At 42.0% G+C, this 19135-nt stretch overlaps 1 protein-coding gene across 2 annotated transcripts in view; it reads right to left on the bottom strand.

Moving 5' to 3' along the window:
• The window catches only part of LRRK2 (leucine rich repeat kinase 2), a 105947-nt gene that overhangs the window by 49025 nt on the left and 37787 nt on the right, over positions 1–19135 (bottom strand). For both annotated transcript variants that reach the window (XM_039516218.1, XM_039516211.1), the window contains 8 exons: positions 13414–13538; positions 10411–10544; positions 7179–7323; positions 6898–7037; positions 3725–3853; positions 3459–3629; positions 2503–2761; positions 2064–2252 (listed from right to left, as the gene is read on the bottom strand). In XM_039516218.1, coding sequence (XP_039372152.1) covers positions 2064–2252; positions 2503–2761; positions 3459–3629; positions 3725–3853; positions 6898–7037; positions 7179–7323; positions 10411–10544; positions 13414–13538 — 1292 coding nt within the window. The remainder of the gene's footprint in view (positions 1–2063; positions 2253–2502; positions 2762–3458; positions 3630–3724; positions 3854–6897; positions 7038–7178; positions 7324–10410; positions 10545–13413; positions 13539–19135) is intronic.

Genomic DNA, 19135 nt, shown 5'->3' with positions numbered 1-19135 from the left:
TCTCAGCCCTGACTGGCAAAGGAGGGAGACAGAGAGACTCCTAAATTCCTTTAGCTATTAAGAGAGAAGGATGGATGGGAAGCTCCTGGGTTTCTTCCCACCTTGGATGGAAAGTTACTCTACACAACAATATTTGGTGCTATTAGATACATTTAATATATTAACTCACATCTTGTGCCACCACAAAACAAAATGTTAATACAAATAATAATTAATGGTATTGTGAATATAAATTCTCCCTCCCATCATTGTTTAATGGGAAATGTCTGAGTGGCTTCTGTGGTTTCATATATCTGGGCCCCATTCAGTCTTATTCTCTCCTATTTGCTGGAAGTGTGACGTGGAGGTAGGAGATCTGTGTGCCTCATACTCATTCTTTGTGGAGAAGGAGATAGGCCTCTAAAGTCTTAAGACCACCCTGTTGGAAGAATTCATGTTGTTCACCACAATTTACAAATGAATACGAGTTTTGCTATATGGGGCAACTAACAGCAGGGGCGGCTCTAGGCACCAGCAAAACAAGCTGGTGCCTAGGGCGGCGAAATCTAGGGGGCGTCCCCTGCCGCGGGGGGGGGGGGGGGCGGCAGGCTGGGCCGGCGGACCTGCCGCAGTCATGCCTGCGGGAGGTCCACCGGAGCCCCGGGACGAGCGGACCTGCCGCAGGCATGACTGCGGAGGGGGCACTCGTCCCGCGGCTCGGCTTGACCTCCCGCAGGCATGACTGCGGCAGCTCAAGCGGAGCCGTCGGACCCGCGAGCCGTCCGCAGCCGCGGGAGGTCCAGCCGAGCCACGCGGGACCAGCAGTCATGCCCGCGGGAGGTCCGCTGCTCCCGCGGCTCCGGGGCACCTCCCGCGCATGACTGCTTGGGGCGGCCAAAAAGCTAGAGCCGCCCCTGACTAACAGTATCTACTAGCATACATACTTCTGGAAAACAATGCTACAGTAATGAAAAATGATGCCGCATGATGCAATAGAAGAAAACAAAATAGATTACAAAAATATCAACAAGTCAGACTTTTCTGATTCCACAAAGATATTAAAATTGTAAGTCTTGAGCAACGGTTTTAGTTTTTCAAGATTTTCAAAAAACAACACTGGCATTAAAGCAAAAAAATCTGATTGTCTAGCCAATTTTATTAGTCGCTGAATGCAATGCAAAAATTCTGTTGTAACTAATGACATTAACATTTACTATAATTACTGTCGGGAAAGATTGTATGTTGAAGATGCAGCCATGGAATTTAAGTTAAGTTTTCTGAAGATGTGATAAAGACTATTTTTTTTTAATAGAGAAGATGAGTGAGGTATCTTTTACTGGACCAACTTCTATTTGTGAAAAAGACAAGCTTTTGAGCTACACAGAGCTTTTCTTCAGATCTGGAAAAAGGTACTCAGAGTGTCACAGCTAAATACAGGGTGGAATAAATTGTTTAGCATAAGTAGTGAACACATATTCTAAGAGACCATTTGAGGTGAAGTGGCCATTAACACCCCTCCAGTCATAAGACAAAAAAAAGAGTAATAAACTGTAATAAGCCATAAATCCAATGTCTTTATTAAGACCACAATTTTTAGTGTCTAGGAGCTTAATTTTATAACTTTTTGCTAGGCTCATCTTTTGAAGATGTTCTGCAGGTTTCTTTGAGGATGAGGACTGATAGTCAATTTATATCTGACCTGTTTTATGAAAAGTGTTTTCTCCCAGGCGATATGATGTTTTGGTCCTTTATTGTTTTTCAGTGCGAGTTCATTTGAGCCAATGAAATGATAGAAAATAAATTAAGTGAATAACCTAAAACCTAAGAACCTTAGTTTTGTGTTTTGAAGACACATACATTTACCTGCCACTGTTTTCCACATATACACAAAGGCTTAAATAAAAATATCCTACCGTTATACACAAAGTGTTCTACCTTAAAACAAATAAATCGGGGTATATACTTTACTTATTTATTTATTACTTTATGGTCCAATAGTTGCCAAAATACTTTAAATTGAATTTGCATCCCAAATTCTAGACCAGCATTGTGAAGAGGAGACAAAATTGCTAGAGTATATGTACCTTCACTATTGGTGTCATCACTGAAGCAAAAAACACTGTCTACTAATGGTTCAGCCATGCATGTACAATCATCACTTTTATCCAGTACATCTTCAGAGGAAGTTACATCAGAACTGGATCTTGATCTGTCTTCTGAAAAACTCTTCATTTGGTATCTGAGCACCATTCTTGCCAATGCAGAACCTGCATCTAAGACACCAATAAAGTGGCATGTTCTTCAGTTAATTCATGAAGATTAAAAGTACTATAAAGACTTGATTTTTTTATTTTTAAAGTTTAGGGGCCATTTCAGAACCGAAAGGGCTATGCTGATTTACACAATCTACGGAACAGGCTCTCTAACACTGTATTTCAATTTTAAAACTCTTTCTGAAGGTTTGTAAAACATCATTAGGAGGGTTTATCACATTTTAATATAACAAATTCTATATACACGTACTTGTTTGTTGTCTTATAGAAGTAAGTTTATTTTGGAACAAAGGGCTGAGCCAGGAAGGTTCAATTCTCCCCATACAAAATCCTCCAAGACATATACTGCTGTTGGCTACATCCAGGCTAAGCTTCCTTAAGAGCAAGCTGATGATTTGGCTATCTCCTTTCTTTATGCTGACTGTTAAAGCACTCCGAACATCCTGTTCTCGAGCACCACTAGTTAATAGCAGTTCCACCAGCTTAGGATTGCTTCCTTTCTCACAGACCTATTACAGAAGAAATGAATACAATGTGTGTAAAACAGCAGCTTAGATTTTAACAAGAGTTGTTTCAACTATTGTTTCTCCATATTCTCAGTATGGTGTCCTGGGATGAACTGTAACACAGAATTTCCTAAACATCAAGGCTGAGATTTCTAAATCTGCCTAAGTGAAGTTCATCAAGCCCCCTAGGCTGCTTTAGCCTACTTGTAATGGATACCTCCAAAACATGTGGCAAATGCCATATATTTTGGCATGAGTACACGTAAGTGGTTGGTTATACCAATGAAAATGATGGATAATTTGTGATTTGCTTGCTGCAATCTGAAGTCAACGGTGTGACGCTTCTTGGGATACCCAGGATTGAGAGTCACCTTTTTACCCTCGTGCTTCCTGAGAGAGGGAGACTTGCTTGTGCTTAACTGAGTGTCAGCTCCCTGACACTTCTGGTCAGTTAGCCCAACAACTTATTTCCTCTGGGCTATGCCAGCCCTTACTATGCCTTGCAGGTTAACACTAGGTGTACCTCAGTCACCAAGCCCCTTTGAAACTTTTCTGTGCAGGATGCTCAGAACACTGCAGGATTGGGTCTAATGACAGTTAATCTTGATCATGCAGGCACACACATCCAGACAAATTAAAATCATCCAAAAAAGTGACATCTTTCAAACCAATATAACGATCTACATTTTCAAGAACCTACCTGATAGATTAAAGAGCTTGTCTTTGTGTTCTTATTAACATCAGCTCCCAGTAAAAGTAAACATTCAGCCATAATGCTATTGTACTCAGCACATGCTTTCTCCAACATCATGTTTTTTAAATCATCATTGTTGGCTATTTTACCAAAGCATTTACAGCAAAAGCTTTGAAACTGAATGGGAAGAGAAATAATTTAAATTAAGGTAGCAAACTTCAGAACATTTCAGAACATCTGGATGTAGAGAGTGATTGAAAGAGAGAAGATACCTGCTGGTCTCTTTGTTCAGTGAAACACATGGACATTTGATGAAAAATGACTGTGTCAAATGATTCATATATCAGCAGCTTTGCAAAACAAGGTGACAAGTCAAGGATTGTCAAGATCATGTGAAATCCCTACAAATAACAAAATGCTGTGATCAACAACAAATGTACATTTAAAAAATATCAAATTTTAAAGTGATGGAAGTCAGATACCACGTGTTACAGAATTAACAAAAATAAATATATTAGTAAAATAGATATACCCTTTTGGTATCTTTTGTTTTGGTTTTTAGACATGTAATCATATTGGACTGCAAGGTGGATCAGAACATAGCAGAAGGTCTGAGCATCAAACCACTTTTAGACATAAGAGTATTTCTACACCATAGTCAGGAGGTCTGATTAAGCCATTAAGGCATGCACGGGCATACCCGGAGCAGCTAGCTTTCTAAAAATAGCAATGAAACTGGTGGTGCGGATAACTGCACAGGCTAGCTGCAAGAGCATGTACCCAAGGTCCTGGATGGCCTTGCACTTGGTTAGCTAACCCATGCTGCTGCCTGTGCTTCACTGCTATTTTTAGTGAGCTAGCTAGATCAAAGCTAGCTTTGGCATGCCCAGATGTGCTTCAATCACACCTCCCTGCTGCCATGTACATATACCCTCAGTTGCAGTTTAGTCTCAGTTAGTTTGACCCACTTAGGTAAGTTAGTGGCAGCTACTGGTTGATGTTTTGAAAAACTAGCATTGGGCCTGGTGCATTACCAGGTCCACTGTTATAAACTGAAGTTACCTAACTTTATGTAAAAATAAACAAACATTGTTAACATTTTAGGCCCAGCACTGAAACACTACTTTTGCTGAAAACCTTAATTTCCAGATTACCCCTATATATATATATATATATATATATATACACACACATACACACACACACACACACACATATTCTCCCTCCAAACTATCATTCATAGATATAAGAAAGAAAATAAAACAGAACATAATTTGAATTAATTCTTAGCATGAACAAAGTTATACATGTCTTCATAGGTTGAGATAGTGCCTAGCTATAGAACAAATACACAGGAGAGAAAAAAGGAAGACCTTTCCCCTCCCTTTTGCATTCTCAGTGCAAGAGACAGACACAATGACGGTTCCTGTGCTCAGAAATAGCAAGACTGTTTCTTACTAATGCCCAGAGGACACAAGTTACCCCATATGGGGTGGGTGAAGATGCCCCCTATCAGATATTGAAGTGTTCACACCACACAGCCTGCATGCCTGCTCCATAATGTTCAGTTTGAAACACCAGTTTCCTAAAATACTTATAGTAAATCTAGAAATTAAAGAGAAAAACCCAATAACTCTATTTGTAAAATTTGAGGCTATTAACTAGAAATGGGTAAACTGAGTGATAGACAAGAACCTTTGTTCAAAACTCATTGTGACTAAATACTATTTGAGTAATTTCCTCCCCCAAACATTATTTTTTTCATTTTTCTCCATTTCTGTACTGGGCACAAAGTTAAACCTGAAAGGGAAAAGCCAAAAATCTGTGAAAGATGGCCATGGATATGATATTTCTAGCCTGAGCTAAAACAGCAGTAGTGGGACTCAGAAGAAAGTGACCTCACACGATGGCTTCATTCCACTAGAAAAATAAAGCTGATGACAAGCAGGGAAAGCCTCACATCTACAGGAGCCAGAAAAAAAGCTAATGACCTCATTGCCTGATAAAATAAAAACGAGTACCACCCTCACCACATTCAAAACTATATGCAAAACCTATCTATTCAATAAACTGTATTAACCTTCTCAAGTACAATGGCATTCACACACAAACTTTTTTTTTTTTTAAATCTCATCAATAACTTAAAGGTTGTTGCTGATGACAGGGCTGAAAGACACACATTTTGTGTTTACTTTTCATAAAAGCTGCTCAGATACAACTATGATGGGTACATTACAAAATGATGATTGATAGAGTGACGGATTGTTATCAGGGGATTTCTATTTCAGTTTTGCAGATCATATACGTTCAGGTAAGCATCCATACTTATGGATGCATATTCTGAACTATATTCATGCCTTCTGAGACAGCCATCACTATGGGAACCTCTACAGTTTGATTTAATTTTAAGTGTTCACTTGCTCAGCTTTATAGTAATTCTATCATTATTTGTATTACTGTAGTAACTAAGAGCCTTAGGGTATGGCTACACTTACAAATCTGCAGCGCTGGTAGTTGCAGCGCTGGTCGTCCAGCTGTGCAGGGCCAGCGCTGGTGTGTGGCCACACTCACAGCTACCAGCGCTGCAGTGTGGCCACATTTGTAGCATTTGCAGCGCTGTTGGGAGTGATGAATTATGGGCAGCTATCCCAGCATTCAAGTGGCAGCAACGTGCTTTTCAAAAGAGGGGGGTGTGGGGCAGTGTGACAGGGAGCGGGGGGGAGAGAGAGAGAGTGGATTTTTGGAACCGACACTGTGCAAAATCAGAAAATTTTCCCACCCCCTTACTGTTAACTGCAAAAAACCTGCATCCAACATACTCTTTCCCCCCTCTGCCCCCTCCCCCCGTTTCTCTCAAGCAAAGCAAACACTCAACCCCTGCAGGGGTTATCTCATTTCATTGTTGACAGTAGTTACAGATTAATGACAGCAAACAGGAGCTATGTTTGAAGCAGCTCCGGGGTGCGGTGCCCGGCTCCGAATTGACAACAAAACAAAGAGAGGCTGCATAACAAAACAAAGGGAATAATTTAGTTAAAAGCATTCTGGGATACTCCTTATACCCTGGAGGCCAATAACAGCGCTGGTGAGTGTCCACACTTGATGACCAGCGCTGCAGAACCAGCGCTGCAACCCTTATACCCCAAGCAGACCTGGGTGTACGGCCAGCGCTGCAGCCAGGGAGTTGCAGCGCTGGTTGTGCCCTGCAAGTGTGGACAGGGTGTAATTGCAGCGCTGGAAAGCCTCTACCAGTGCTGCAACTTGCAAGTGTAGCCAAGCCCTTAGTCATAGACCATGTTCCTATTGTGCTAGGCACTGTACGAACACACACAAAAAATCAGAAACAGATATTTCAAATTTACATATGAAATAAAGTTTTTAAAAATAAACCTGTTCCCATTTTCTTTCATTCATTCTCATCTTTACACTCAAATATATCACATACGTGTATCTGTATTTCAACGACCTCCTTAAATCGTCGTAAAGTAGAAACCAGAACTGTTGCCAGCACATGCATAGATGCGATACACAAACTCTTTCTTGTAATCAAAGATCCTAGAAGACTCAAACCTAAGCACTGTATTTCTAGAAAAAAAGATTATTAATATTAATTACTGGTTCAGAATTAAAGAAACAAATTTAGTATGTTATATTTATAATATGATGTAAAGATATATAGGCTATTACAAAATTCACATTTAAGTCACAAGAAATCTTCCTATGTACCTTGATCATCTGGATACATCTGTAGTGTGTGAAGGACAGTGTCTGTGGCTCCTTGCTGGGATAACATTTGTAGTGCACCTGAACACTCCACTACAGAAGAAAGTATTTTTAATCCACATTTCTGAATGCCAGGATTTCTAATAAACTAAAAGAGAAATACATACAAAATAAGGTCAGATTTTTTCCTCTGCTACTCGACGTGATAAGAAAAGTTGCTTGTCAGTTTTTTTCTCAAAAGGTGTAAAACTGTAGCTGTTATGAGAGTAATCATTGCAATTAAATTTGCATAAACTTTTCCATTATACCGCAGTTCATAACTTTCCACAATATTCACCTTTCAGGCTGAAATCTTGTAAAGGTGAATATTTTTTGAAAGTTTGAGCAAAAACTATTCAGTCATTTTGAGTATAAGAAGAGCAAAAAAAAGCACTTTCCCTATTGTCAAAAAAACAGAACAAAAACCAAGCCTCTGTGAAACACAAGACAAATGGCTCAAAAACATGTGAGGCTTTGGAAAGTATTTTCCTAATAATTCAAAGGTCAGAATCATCTGGGTTATTTGACATGAAGGAAGATATGCCTAGGAGCTAAGCCTAACAGGCACCCGAGACTTCAAAAATATCTAATCTTTTGTTCAATTATGCAATAAATGTTAGGTTATTTGTAGCCATTTTCCCCTGTTTCCCTTCATTTACATTTGTAACCTGAAGACAAAGTACCAGCCAGTTTTCCTGCTGCAGGGCTTCACAACATATTCCCTGGGGAGTTGCAAACAGATCTCAAGGGGGTTATGACCATTTTCCCTCTTTATCCTGTTCTTATCCTTTCATTAAAGTGAACCAAGCACAAACTGATGCAATGATACCTTCCTGAATTTGCAATAGTTCCAAGATAGTGTTTTTCTTAACCAGTGGGTTGTGACCCCTACATAAATATCACAAAAGGCATTAAGGGGTGTGACGTTCCCCTCTGGTGTTGTCTGGACTGGTGATCTGCTAGGTCACTCCAATCCTTGACTCTGGGAACCAGCCGTACCCTGCTCTGCTGTGAGAGCCCCCACTCCTGGGCTGTTCATGCACAGCCTCTGGCATGTAAGCTGCTCCCAGCTACTTGCAAGCGAATGACCCTAGCCAATATCTCCAGTCCCAGCCAGACCCTGAGAACTCAGTCTTGCAGTGTCCAGTTGTGCCCACTGGACACTGCAAGCTTACGTAAGTCAATTCAACAAAGAAATTGATATGTACCAGGCTTGTTCTCCCAAGGGGAGTCCCTGACACACTGCAAACCAAATGCACTGCTTCAGGTAGAATAAACAGATTTATTAGCTATAAAGGTAGATTTAAATGATTATAAGTCAAAGCATAACATGTCAGATTTGGGCAAATGAAATAAAAGCAGAACGCATTCTAAGCTGATCTTAACTTAGATGCTTCTCACCACAGGCTGGCTCTTCAGCCAGGCTCTCCCCTTTGATCAGTGGTTCAGTTGCTCGGTGGTGGTGGTGGTGATGTCTGTAGATGTAGGCGGAAGAGAGAGCGCGCATGGCAAAATGTCTCTCCCTTTTATCATGTCCTTTCTTTCCTCCTGGCTTTGCTCCCCCCCCACCCCCCGCGCCCTTCAAAGTCAGGTGAGCATTACCTCATTGCAGTCCCAAACTGCACAAAGGCAGGAGGTGACTCCCTCAAGGGTCTAACAGATTCTTTTGTTGCTGTGTAAGACAGTGTCCATTGTTCCTGTGAGGCTAGGCTGGGTTTGTCCCAACCATGGCCTGACGAGGTGTGAACTGCCTCTCTGCTCTTGGAGAGTTTTTGCATAGGCTTGCTTTAAGCCATGAGGATACATTTTCAGCCTCATTACTATAACATTACTGTAACAAAGACTATAACAATCACGCTCAGTGCATTATGAGCCTTCTGAAGACACCCAAGATGACAAACTTTGCATTGGATACCACACAATCATTTTATAAAGATGAACATGGGGGGGTAGGGTGTTCCCCCGAGGTACAGAGCGTCACAAGAAGGGATCACAAGGTATTGAAAATGTTATTAGTTTAAAGGAAAGAAAATCTCACTTCTTACTCCCTGCACACCCTTACCCTTCAAGGTCAAGTATTCTCATTCAACCCCTTGAAACACAGACAATAACATAAATTACATACACCTCTACCCCAATATAACGCTATCCTCGGGAGCCAAAAAATCTTACCGTGTTGTAGGTGAAACTGTGTTATATCGAACTTGCTTTGATCCGTCGGAGTGCGCAACCCCGCTTCCCCGAAGCACTGCTTTACCGCGTTATATCCGAATTCGTGTTATATCGGGTCTTGTTATATCGGGGTAGAGGTGTAATTTTATCATTGCTAGCATTGATACATTGTTTACTGTGACTACTTTTATAATAAATATGAGGGTTATAAAAATTTTGATTTCACTAGGGAGTCACCAACCCGAAAATGTTGAGAGAAACTGCTCTCAGAGGTGTGTAAACTGCCTCATTCATCTCAATCACAGCCATATGGATTCGAAGAGCCATGGGATTTGGCATTTTTCCAATATGTCACATAATTCAGCATTTTTGCAGTAGAACTGCTATTTTGCTGCAGTCAGTGGCCCAGCATTTTGTTTTCTGTCTCCCTATCTTGCTGGGACCTGCTTGCAGGTGCCTCTTGCTCTCCAGGTTTCTTCTCATGAGGTTGCAACTATCCTGCTCTTCCCAATGGCTACAGGGTCAAGCAGTCCCACGCAGTTCTGTTTGGTATGGAATAGCTTGAGAAACACTGTTCTATTGGAATCCAAGAAATTTGTATTCATATTTACCGGTTTTAGGTAAATCACATTAAGAGAACAGTTGCAGGTTTTTCTGTGCAAAATACAGTAACTTCTAGCTTATGCAGGCTATTCATTATTTCTGCATAAAACCGGTTTTTAACATTTAAAATATTATCATAAACAACTGCAAATGAATTGAATGTCTAAGAAAAATTGAGTTTTCTAATAAATATCCACTAGAATTATTGCATCAAAGATTAACTTCTCTGGCATATTCCAGAATAAATCAGAGTAAGAAAAAAATAATAATGCAGATGAAAACGTGTATGAAAGATAATCGAAGGTAAAGTTTATCAAATCAACTGGAAAATGATTTCATTGCATTCAAAGTTATAAATATGTCATTAATTGCAACTGTAAAATACCAAGCAAATTTATTAGGAGAAAGATTTTAACCATACCCTGTTCAAAGCATCAAGCACTAGTTTGTGAGCCCCCTCCAACACACACTGGTTTTTAATTACTTTTAAGGTAAGCATCAAGTCAGCATCCCCCACTGCTCCTGAAGAACCATTTTGCCGTTCTTTCATGACATCTGTAACACACAGAAAAACACTTCTTCAGGAAAACAATTTTCACATTTTCTTTGTAAAATCAGTACTGCAATCAAACTGATGCAAAGTTATTTACAGACAAGTCATGAGACCTGTGGGATTGGGTGTACTCCCCACACTGACCCTGAGAGGGTAAATTAGGCCCAATTAACCTACAGTCTGCACCTGGAGGAGAAGCCATGGAGCAGGGGTTGATTAAATGAGGCTCAGCTGGACAGGAACAGGGGGTGCCTGTATAAAACCCAGAAGCTGAGGAGCAGAAGAGAACTGTAAGGAAGTAGTCTGCAGTCACCCCCTGGGAGAAGGGAAGTGTATCTGGGACTAGAGGCTAGAAGCCTACAGTTACTCCCTGGGAGGGCGGAGCATGGCTTGGAAAGCCCAGAGAATCATAGAACTTAATGATGGTTTTCAAGCCTACTTCCTGACTGCCAATTTATATCCATTTGTTTTCATGTCCACATTAGTACTGAGCTGAAACTCCTCAAGTCTCCTTTCATATGACAGGCTTTCCATTCCTCGGATCATTCTAGTGACAGAGAGGGATCTCTAGAGCAGAGAGAATGGGAAGGCTCAGGGAGAAGAGCAGAGAGGGATGGGGTAGGTCAAACTTTGGCTGCTGCTGAGAGAGCTTCTGAGCCAGGACCCAGAGAAGAGGGTGGGCCTATGTCCCCCTACCAGCTGCTGAAGCGGCATTGGTAGGGCAGTGAGTAGAAAGACTGCCTAAGCCCATTTGTCAACAGGGACTTTGATACCCCAGAAGAGGGGGCACATGTATGGTGACCCGGCCAGAGGGCTGAGTCATGAAGAGGAGGCTGCAGTTCTTGGAGTGAGAGGGGTCTGCAGGCCAAGGGGATGATGGGAGAGACACTGCCGGCAGAAGGTGTAACACCTAGCCAGAGCTAATCTCCAGGAAGATGTGCCACCAGTAGTGAGTGAACCCCATGACAACCTAATTTTAGTTTCCCACTGTTTTCACACTTCTGTAACATCACAGACCAGAGAGTTACCAAGAGCCCATGGCATTAAAACTCAATTTCCCCATGTTGATTATTATGAAACAAATACTCCAAAAAATTTTGGTTGCAGCAAATTGGTGGGATTTTGCATGTGAACTTGTACAATATATGTTAATCATTCATAAGCTGAATCCCAATTAACCTCAAACCTAGTAAAATCAGATGGAATATAGAAAGATCACGTATTTTTCTATGAGTGGGGATGAAGTCTAATCATACAGAGAACCATGTAGGGCTCTAGTCAACAGCAGATTCAAGAGAAATGAAAAATTCAGTTTTGTTTTTCACTTTCAGTTCAAAATCTAGCAAGAAATTAATTACTTAATGGAGCTCTGTTTCTTAGTGTCCATACTACTTACTTTAAATGCCTTTAGGATTTTCTTGGAAGGAAAACACTTAGAAGGAATTTTTGACTACTAGACCTTTCTATTGGCAGCAGATTAGAAACCAAATTATATCCACAGATAACATCAATGGAAAATGTGCACATATAAACTAATAGGACCATGTTCTGCTCTTTTAACATTTTGGTAGTAATCAGCACTCAGCGCAAAGTGGCACTACAGAAAGTAAGTAGAGATCATGTAAAAGACTCTTCAGGATTCAAGAATGTACTGATTATTTTTTCTATAAACGACTAACTTTCTTCATGTTATTAACCTTCAATTGCCAACTAGGGCAACAGTCAAAGGGGAAAAAATGTGTCTCTTTTTTGGCTTCATTATGATGGACAAAGGCTCACGAGTTTTTAGCAAAAAAAGAATTTCTCCTGCTTGCTTGTTCAAGTTGAATATCAAGCCTTAAATCTCCTGTTTTTGCTCAAGGACTCATTGAATGAATGGAAAAATAATACAATGATATTACAAGGGACAAGAAACTAAAATCTCAGCTTGTAAGAAAAACCTGCATTGTAATCAAACCGTTTAAAATGGTTAGTTTTTGTCAATATTCATTTAACCAAAACTCCTGACAAACACTTGCAAGAAATGCGGTCTTCAAAAAGATTCCCCGTCTCTTCAGTTAAGACTGAGAAAACTCCCCCTGCAGATCTTTAGTATTCCAATGAGACTGTTAGCAAAAACAAAGAAGACAAGACTTAATATTCTTGATTTAAAAAAATGCTAAAGTAACAAAACAAGAATCTTCTCTAACCTTGTCCAATCCTTCTGTTTCTACACAATAAAGAACAAAGGGAACAAACATTTTTTTTTCCTATTGCAGATTGCCTATAAGGTGTTTCTTTGGAATGGATTTCCTAAATCATCTAGTTTGGCCTCACAACTATTTGCTGTAGACAAGAGCTAATATGTTTCTAATCTTGAAGTCATTGTCCCCACTGCTTGGTGTGTGAGATCCAGTTACTGTTCTATATGACAATAAACTGAAGCAATACCTTCTGCTAGTATATCCAATTTGAAATAAAGTTTGTTATTTTTTGTCTATCACTAATGGAACTTCCAATAACTAAGGTATAAAGTCATGGCAATGGATCCATAGTCCCTAAGTCTATCCGTAGTATCAAGGGAAGCAGCAATGGACCAAATTCATCACTGGTGTAAGTCCATCATTGGAGAAGTCAATAGAGTTTCAGCAGTGATGAATTTGGCCCAATATGTTCAATGTTTGCCAAGCTTTTTCTTCCACCTTTAGCTATGTTTCTACCCTTTTCATAAAAGTTCTCCTTTAATTATAGAGCTTTAAGTAAAAATTACTGATACGAAGTTCCACTACAGAATGGATGATTAACTATTTTAAGAAAGATCAGAAAACAGCCTTCTTATTTATATTCTCCTATTTGATGTATAACGTCAACTATTTTCCTTGGATGACTTACCAGGGATCATAAAAGGTAAAATGACTCGAAGGGCCTCCAGCTGTACAGTTGGCACCTTTTCATGTTTCCGCATGGCCTTTATGACTTCTGATGCAACTACTATCACTATGTCCAGATGGGGGAAACTAAGAGTAAACATGCATTTACAGAATTAATAAACATACAATTTAGAAATGCATTAGTTTTAGTTTGGTAAACAGCAGTATGTGAGTCTGCACTAATCTTCTCAGTTTTAACTAGCAAACAAATTCAGCTATTGTAGTTTTCTTGTACAGTATTTTCATGCTTTTAATCTCTATTATAATACTAAATGTAATTATTTCAATCTTGGAACATTCAGAAGTTTTCTATGCAGTGCAGACTAACAACATACTAATAACAGAGCGTGTTACTGTGAAGCGTACATTTCGTATGTACCACTTTAAAACTCTGCTTGAGATGCAAGGACATGTGATCTCACTCCCTCTGTTTGCTCCATAATTTCCATAAACTGTTCATGAAGTGACAGAAGCTTGTTTCTGTTCATTTCTGCAATCTGTCATGTCAGCTTTTGATGTATCAAAACTGCATTTATTAAGATCAAAAAACAAACCCTAGCTCAGTTTATTGGCATTACAAAATGGGTAGCAACAAAGCCTCTAATTAGCTTTTGAGGGCATTCTCCTTCATTTTAATATTTTTTCATTACTTTTAAAGTGGTAAAAAATAGCACCTAAACACATGCTAAGGCTGCTATCCTTAGGGTTTTCTAAATTTCACTCTTTCATAGCAATATTTCCTTTAAAATGTTTCTACTACACAATTAGGTCAGTGGTTCCCAAACTGTGGGGCATGCCCCCCTAGATGGGTGTGAGGGAAGTATTTTTTGGGGGGGCAGTGGGGCTCGTTGGGGGCAGGGAGAGTGCACAACCCAGCCCCGGTCTGCCCTGGCCTTCTGGCCCCCCAGCTCCTGACAGCAGTTCTGGTCCTGTTCTCGACAACAGTTCCTGGGGTGGCGCTGACCAGTTCGGGGGCACGACTGAAGAACTTTGGGGATCATTAAAGTAAATGAACATGCACTCTCTTTCCAATTAAAATTACTTAATGTGATTGCATATGACTCATTCATATGTAAATATAGTTGTGCAGCACATCAACATTTATGTGATAAGGAAATAAGAGATAATACTTGATCAGCAAGATGAGGAAGTTACTCGCCTTGTGCAGTAATGCAGTAACGATGGGTCCTCAAGATGTGTCTGTGTCCCTGTGCTGCTGATCAGAGATCTTTGGTAGCAGTGTCCATTCACCCAGTGCATGTGCTGCTCCTTGCCTGCCATGAGGCTGGCCAGCGTGCGCGGGTGAACCCTCCTCAGTTCCTTCTCTACCACAGAGTCAACGGCAAGCACTCCAAAGTACAAAGGAGGAGGGTGGGTCGTGGAGCACCCACAGAGATACATCTCAAAGAACCATAGTTACTGCACAAGGTGAGTAACTACTACTTCTTCGAGTAGTGTCCCTATGGTGCTCCACTGTAGGTAACTCCCACCACTGGAGGCTGGGTCTTCAGAACTGAGACTGTTATAGATGATAGCATCGTGGCACCAAAGCTGGCATCAGCAGCCAAGTTTCCCAGGATGGCATAATGTTCTGCAAAGGTGTGTGCAGATGCCCAGGTAGCTGCGCTGCAGATTTCTGATATAGGGACATCTTTGGAGAAGGCAACAGAGGAGGAGACTGATCTCGTAGAATGTGTGTGTACTGAAGATGGGGGTGCTACATTATGTATCTGGTAACAGAGCTTGATACAGTTCAAGACCCATTTGGAGAATCTTTGAGCTGAAATTGTGGTACCTTTTGACCTATCTGCAATGGAAAGGAAGAGTCTCTGAGATTTTCTGAAAGCTCTTGTTCTGTCCAAATAGAAGGCCATGGCTCTTCTCACATCGAGCATATGGAGGATGGCTTCCCTATTATCCTGATCAGGGCCGGCTCCAGGGTTTTTGCTGCCCCAAGCAGCAAAAAGAAGAAAAAAAACGCGATAGCGATCTCTGGCACTACTGCTGCCGCATCAGTCTTCGATGGCAATTTGGCAGCTGGTCCTTCGCTCCGAGAGGAAGTGAGGGACCCGCCACCGAATTGCCGCTGAAGAGCCGGATGTGCTGCCCCCTCCATTGGCCGCCCAAGCACCTGCTTGCTGGGCTGGTGCCTAGAGCTGGCCCTGATTCTGATGAGGTTTAGGATAAAAAGGTTGAAAGTTGAATAAACTGATTCATATGAAAAGTGGAAGTCACCTTGGGAGTGAACTTTTGATGCGGTTGAAGAGTGATTTTGCCAGGGAAGAACACAATGAAAGGGGGTGGGGGATGCATCATCAGGGCCACTGTCTTCCCTACCCTTGCTGAGGTAATGGCAATCAGGAACGCTGTCTTCTATGAAAGGTGAGTTAACAAACAAGTGGCCATGGTTTCAAATGGTGGTCTAGTCAGTCCTTTCCTACTGTGTAACAGGGCTGCCCAGAGGATTCAGGGGGCCCAGGGCAAAGCAATTTCGGGGGCCCCTTCCATATAAAAAGTTGCAATACTATAGAATACTATATTCTCATGGGGGCCCCTGCAGGGCCCGGGGCAAATTGCCCACTTGCCCCTCCCCGGGCAGCCCTGCTGTGTAATAGCACCTTCAGTACCTCCTCAGAGCAAGATGTCTCTATGTGCTAACACCACGAAGGAGCCAGGCTTTGAGTTGCAGAATCTGCAGGTTGGGATGGAGAGTGCGTCCCTCATTCTGCAATAGCAGATATGGAGTGACTTGAAGAGTCATCAGTGGTCTTAGTGTCCGCTGTGACAGGTAAGGGTACCACGTCTGCCTGGTCCAGGTGGAGCAATCCATATGATGATTGCCTTCTCTCTTTTCACTTTCAACAGGACTTTCAGAATTATAGGGAATGGGGGAAAGGTATAAGGAAGACCCTTGTCCCATGGGACAAAGAGAGCATCCCTCATGGAGTGTCATCCAACCCCTGCTCTGGAGCAATGCTGAGGACATTTCTTGTTCTGGTAAGTAGCGAACAGGTCTACTGTCTGCATCCCCCACTGCTGGAATATGTCACGTAGGACCACTAAATGCATATCCCATTCATGGTAGTGTGAGAACTTGCGGCTGATGATGTCCACTGTCGTGTTGTGTATTCCTGGGAGGTAGGCCGCTGATGACGACATGACATTGTGGGAAATGCACCAGTCCCATAACTTTAGCGCTTCCATAGACAGTGAGTGTGATCAGGCACCTCCCTAACAGTTTATGTAATACATGCAGGCCACACTGTCCATCATGACTTTTGTGTGCGTGTCTTTGATCAGCAGGAAGAAGTGAGCACACAAATTTCTGACCTCTCTGAGTTTGAGGAGGTTGATGTGAAGGCATGTTTCAGATGGCGACCATTTGTCCTGCACCATGAAACCACTGAGATGTGCACCCCATCATATGAGGGATGCACTGGTGGTCAGGAGTAACAATGGGGAAGGCTGAACAAATGGGATTCCCGTACGTATGTTTACTGGGTCTTTCCACCAGTCCAAGGGTTACTTGACCTTGTTGAGCTATGACCAATGTGCCTGCAGCCAAATGCCCTGGGAGCTGGAGGCAGTGTCTGGCCAAAATTTGGGAGCTGGACTGTATTGTCTCTAATAGCGTGGATAGGCTGAGGAATCTGTGTGGTGGGAGGAACACATTTGCCTGGATGGAGTTGAGGTCAGCTCCTATGAATTCTAGTCTTGTACCTGTGTTAATGTTTATTTGTAGGCCCAGATTCTGGTACAGATTCAGTGTTGTCTGGGTGACTTGCTGGGCTTTGGCAAAGGAACTGAGAAGGCAGTCATTGAGGTAAGGACAAATCATGATTCCCTGAGAGCGCAAGTGAGCTGCCACTACCAGGAAGACTTTGGAGAATAACCTGGGGGCCAACAAGAGGCCAAAAGGGAGTACTCTACACTGGTAGTTGTCTTGGCCTTGCGTGACCCTATGGTAACATCTGTGACTCAGTATGATGGAAATGTGGAAGTACGCATCTTGGAGGTTGAGGGCAGAAAATCAATCTTCTTTCTCTAATGTTGGAATAATCATTGATAGAGTGACAATCTTTATATATCTGAGCACTTTGAGGTCCAGTATGGGTCTCCAACCTCCCTTTTTCTTTGGTATTAGGACATAGCAAGAATAGAAGCCTTTGCCTCTTAGATGTATGGGCACGGGCTCTCTGGCTCCTACACTAAGGAGATGGCTTATCTCTTGATGCAGCAGACCCTCGTTAGAAGGGTCCCTGAAGAGGGATGGGGAAAGGTGTTTGGGAGGGGGGAGGGAGGAGAAATGGATGGCATATCCATATTGGATATTTCCAGCATCCATTTGTCAGAGGTTATCCATTCCTAGATGCTTCAGAACGAGGTTAGATGGTCTCCAAAGGGATAGATGGGGTTAGTGAGGAGATATTGAGGAGAATGTTATACTAGCACCTCAACCAACCCATCAGAACAGCCACTTCAAGGTGGGGGGCTAAGAGGAAGTTGATTGAGAACCCGACTGCTGTCGCCTGGGGAACCTAGACTTCTTCCTCTGCATCTCATAAAATTTCAGAGTACTGTGATGAGTGGGACTTGAACAGTGGCTGAGGGCTGTACTTTACTTCGTAAGCAGGAGTATAGATCCTGAGGGATCGAAGAGTTGCCCTAGAATCCTTCAACATGTGAAAGAATGTGTCGGTTTTCCTGGCAAATAACTTTGTCCCTTCAAAAATAAGGCCCTCCACTGTAGTTTGGACTTCTTTAGGGAAGCCGGATAAATGAAGTCATGAAGCCAGTCTCATCACAATGGCTGTGCAAATCGAGTGTGCCACCATGTCAGCTACATCTAGTGTGGACTGGAAGGACGTTTGAGCAGTTGGCCCTCATTGACTATGGCCTTCAATTGTTCCTTGTGAGAATCAGGAAGTTCCTCAATAAAGGAACTGAGTTCTGTGTAGTTCTGGTAGTCATATTTTGTCAACAATGCTTGGTAGTTTGCTATGTGGAACTGGAGGGGGCTGAGGAATATGCCTTCCTGCCAAACAGATCAAGGCATTTCCAGTCCCAGTCATAAGGGGTGGATTTGAACAGGTGCTGGTGGCCCTTAGAGTTGACTGCATCCATAATAATCAAATAAGGGGGCAGATGGGAAAAGAGAAACTCTGTGTCCTTTGCTGGCATGTAATACTTTTTGTCCACCTGATTGCATGTTGGTGGGACTGAAGCAGGGTTCTGCCATATGACTTTGCTGGGATCCAGGAGTGCTTACTTAATAGGGAGAGCCACTCTGGAGGAGGTGGAGGAATGTTGTCCATCAGCTTGTGGTGAGACTTGGTCACCTCCTATAACATGGTGTCAAGGAGGTAGCCATGTTAGTCTGTATCCACAAAAACAACAAGGAGTCCAGTGGCACCTTAAACACTAACAGATTTATTTGGGCATAAGCTTTTGTGGGTAAAAAACCTCACTTCTGCATCTGAAGAAGTGAGGTTTTTTACCCACAAAAGCTTATGCCCAAATAAATCTGTTAGTCTTTAAGGTGCCACTGGACTCCTTGTTGTTCTCCTATAACAGTATTTGCAGGGCTTCAGCCACCTCCTGTGCCAAGTCCTGGAATAATTTGAAATCATCAACCATCAATGGCGGAGGGGGCATCACTGTCTCATCTGGTGATGACAATGATA

This window comes from Mauremys reevesii, linkage group 1 (genome assembly GCF_016161935.1).
Source record: "Mauremys reevesii isolate NIE-2019 linkage group 1, ASM1616193v1, whole genome shotgun sequence".
Taxonomy (NCBI): Eukaryota; Metazoa; Chordata; order Testudines; family Geoemydidae; genus Mauremys; species Mauremys reevesii.
This window is presented reverse-complemented; position numbering and strand designations above follow the sequence as displayed.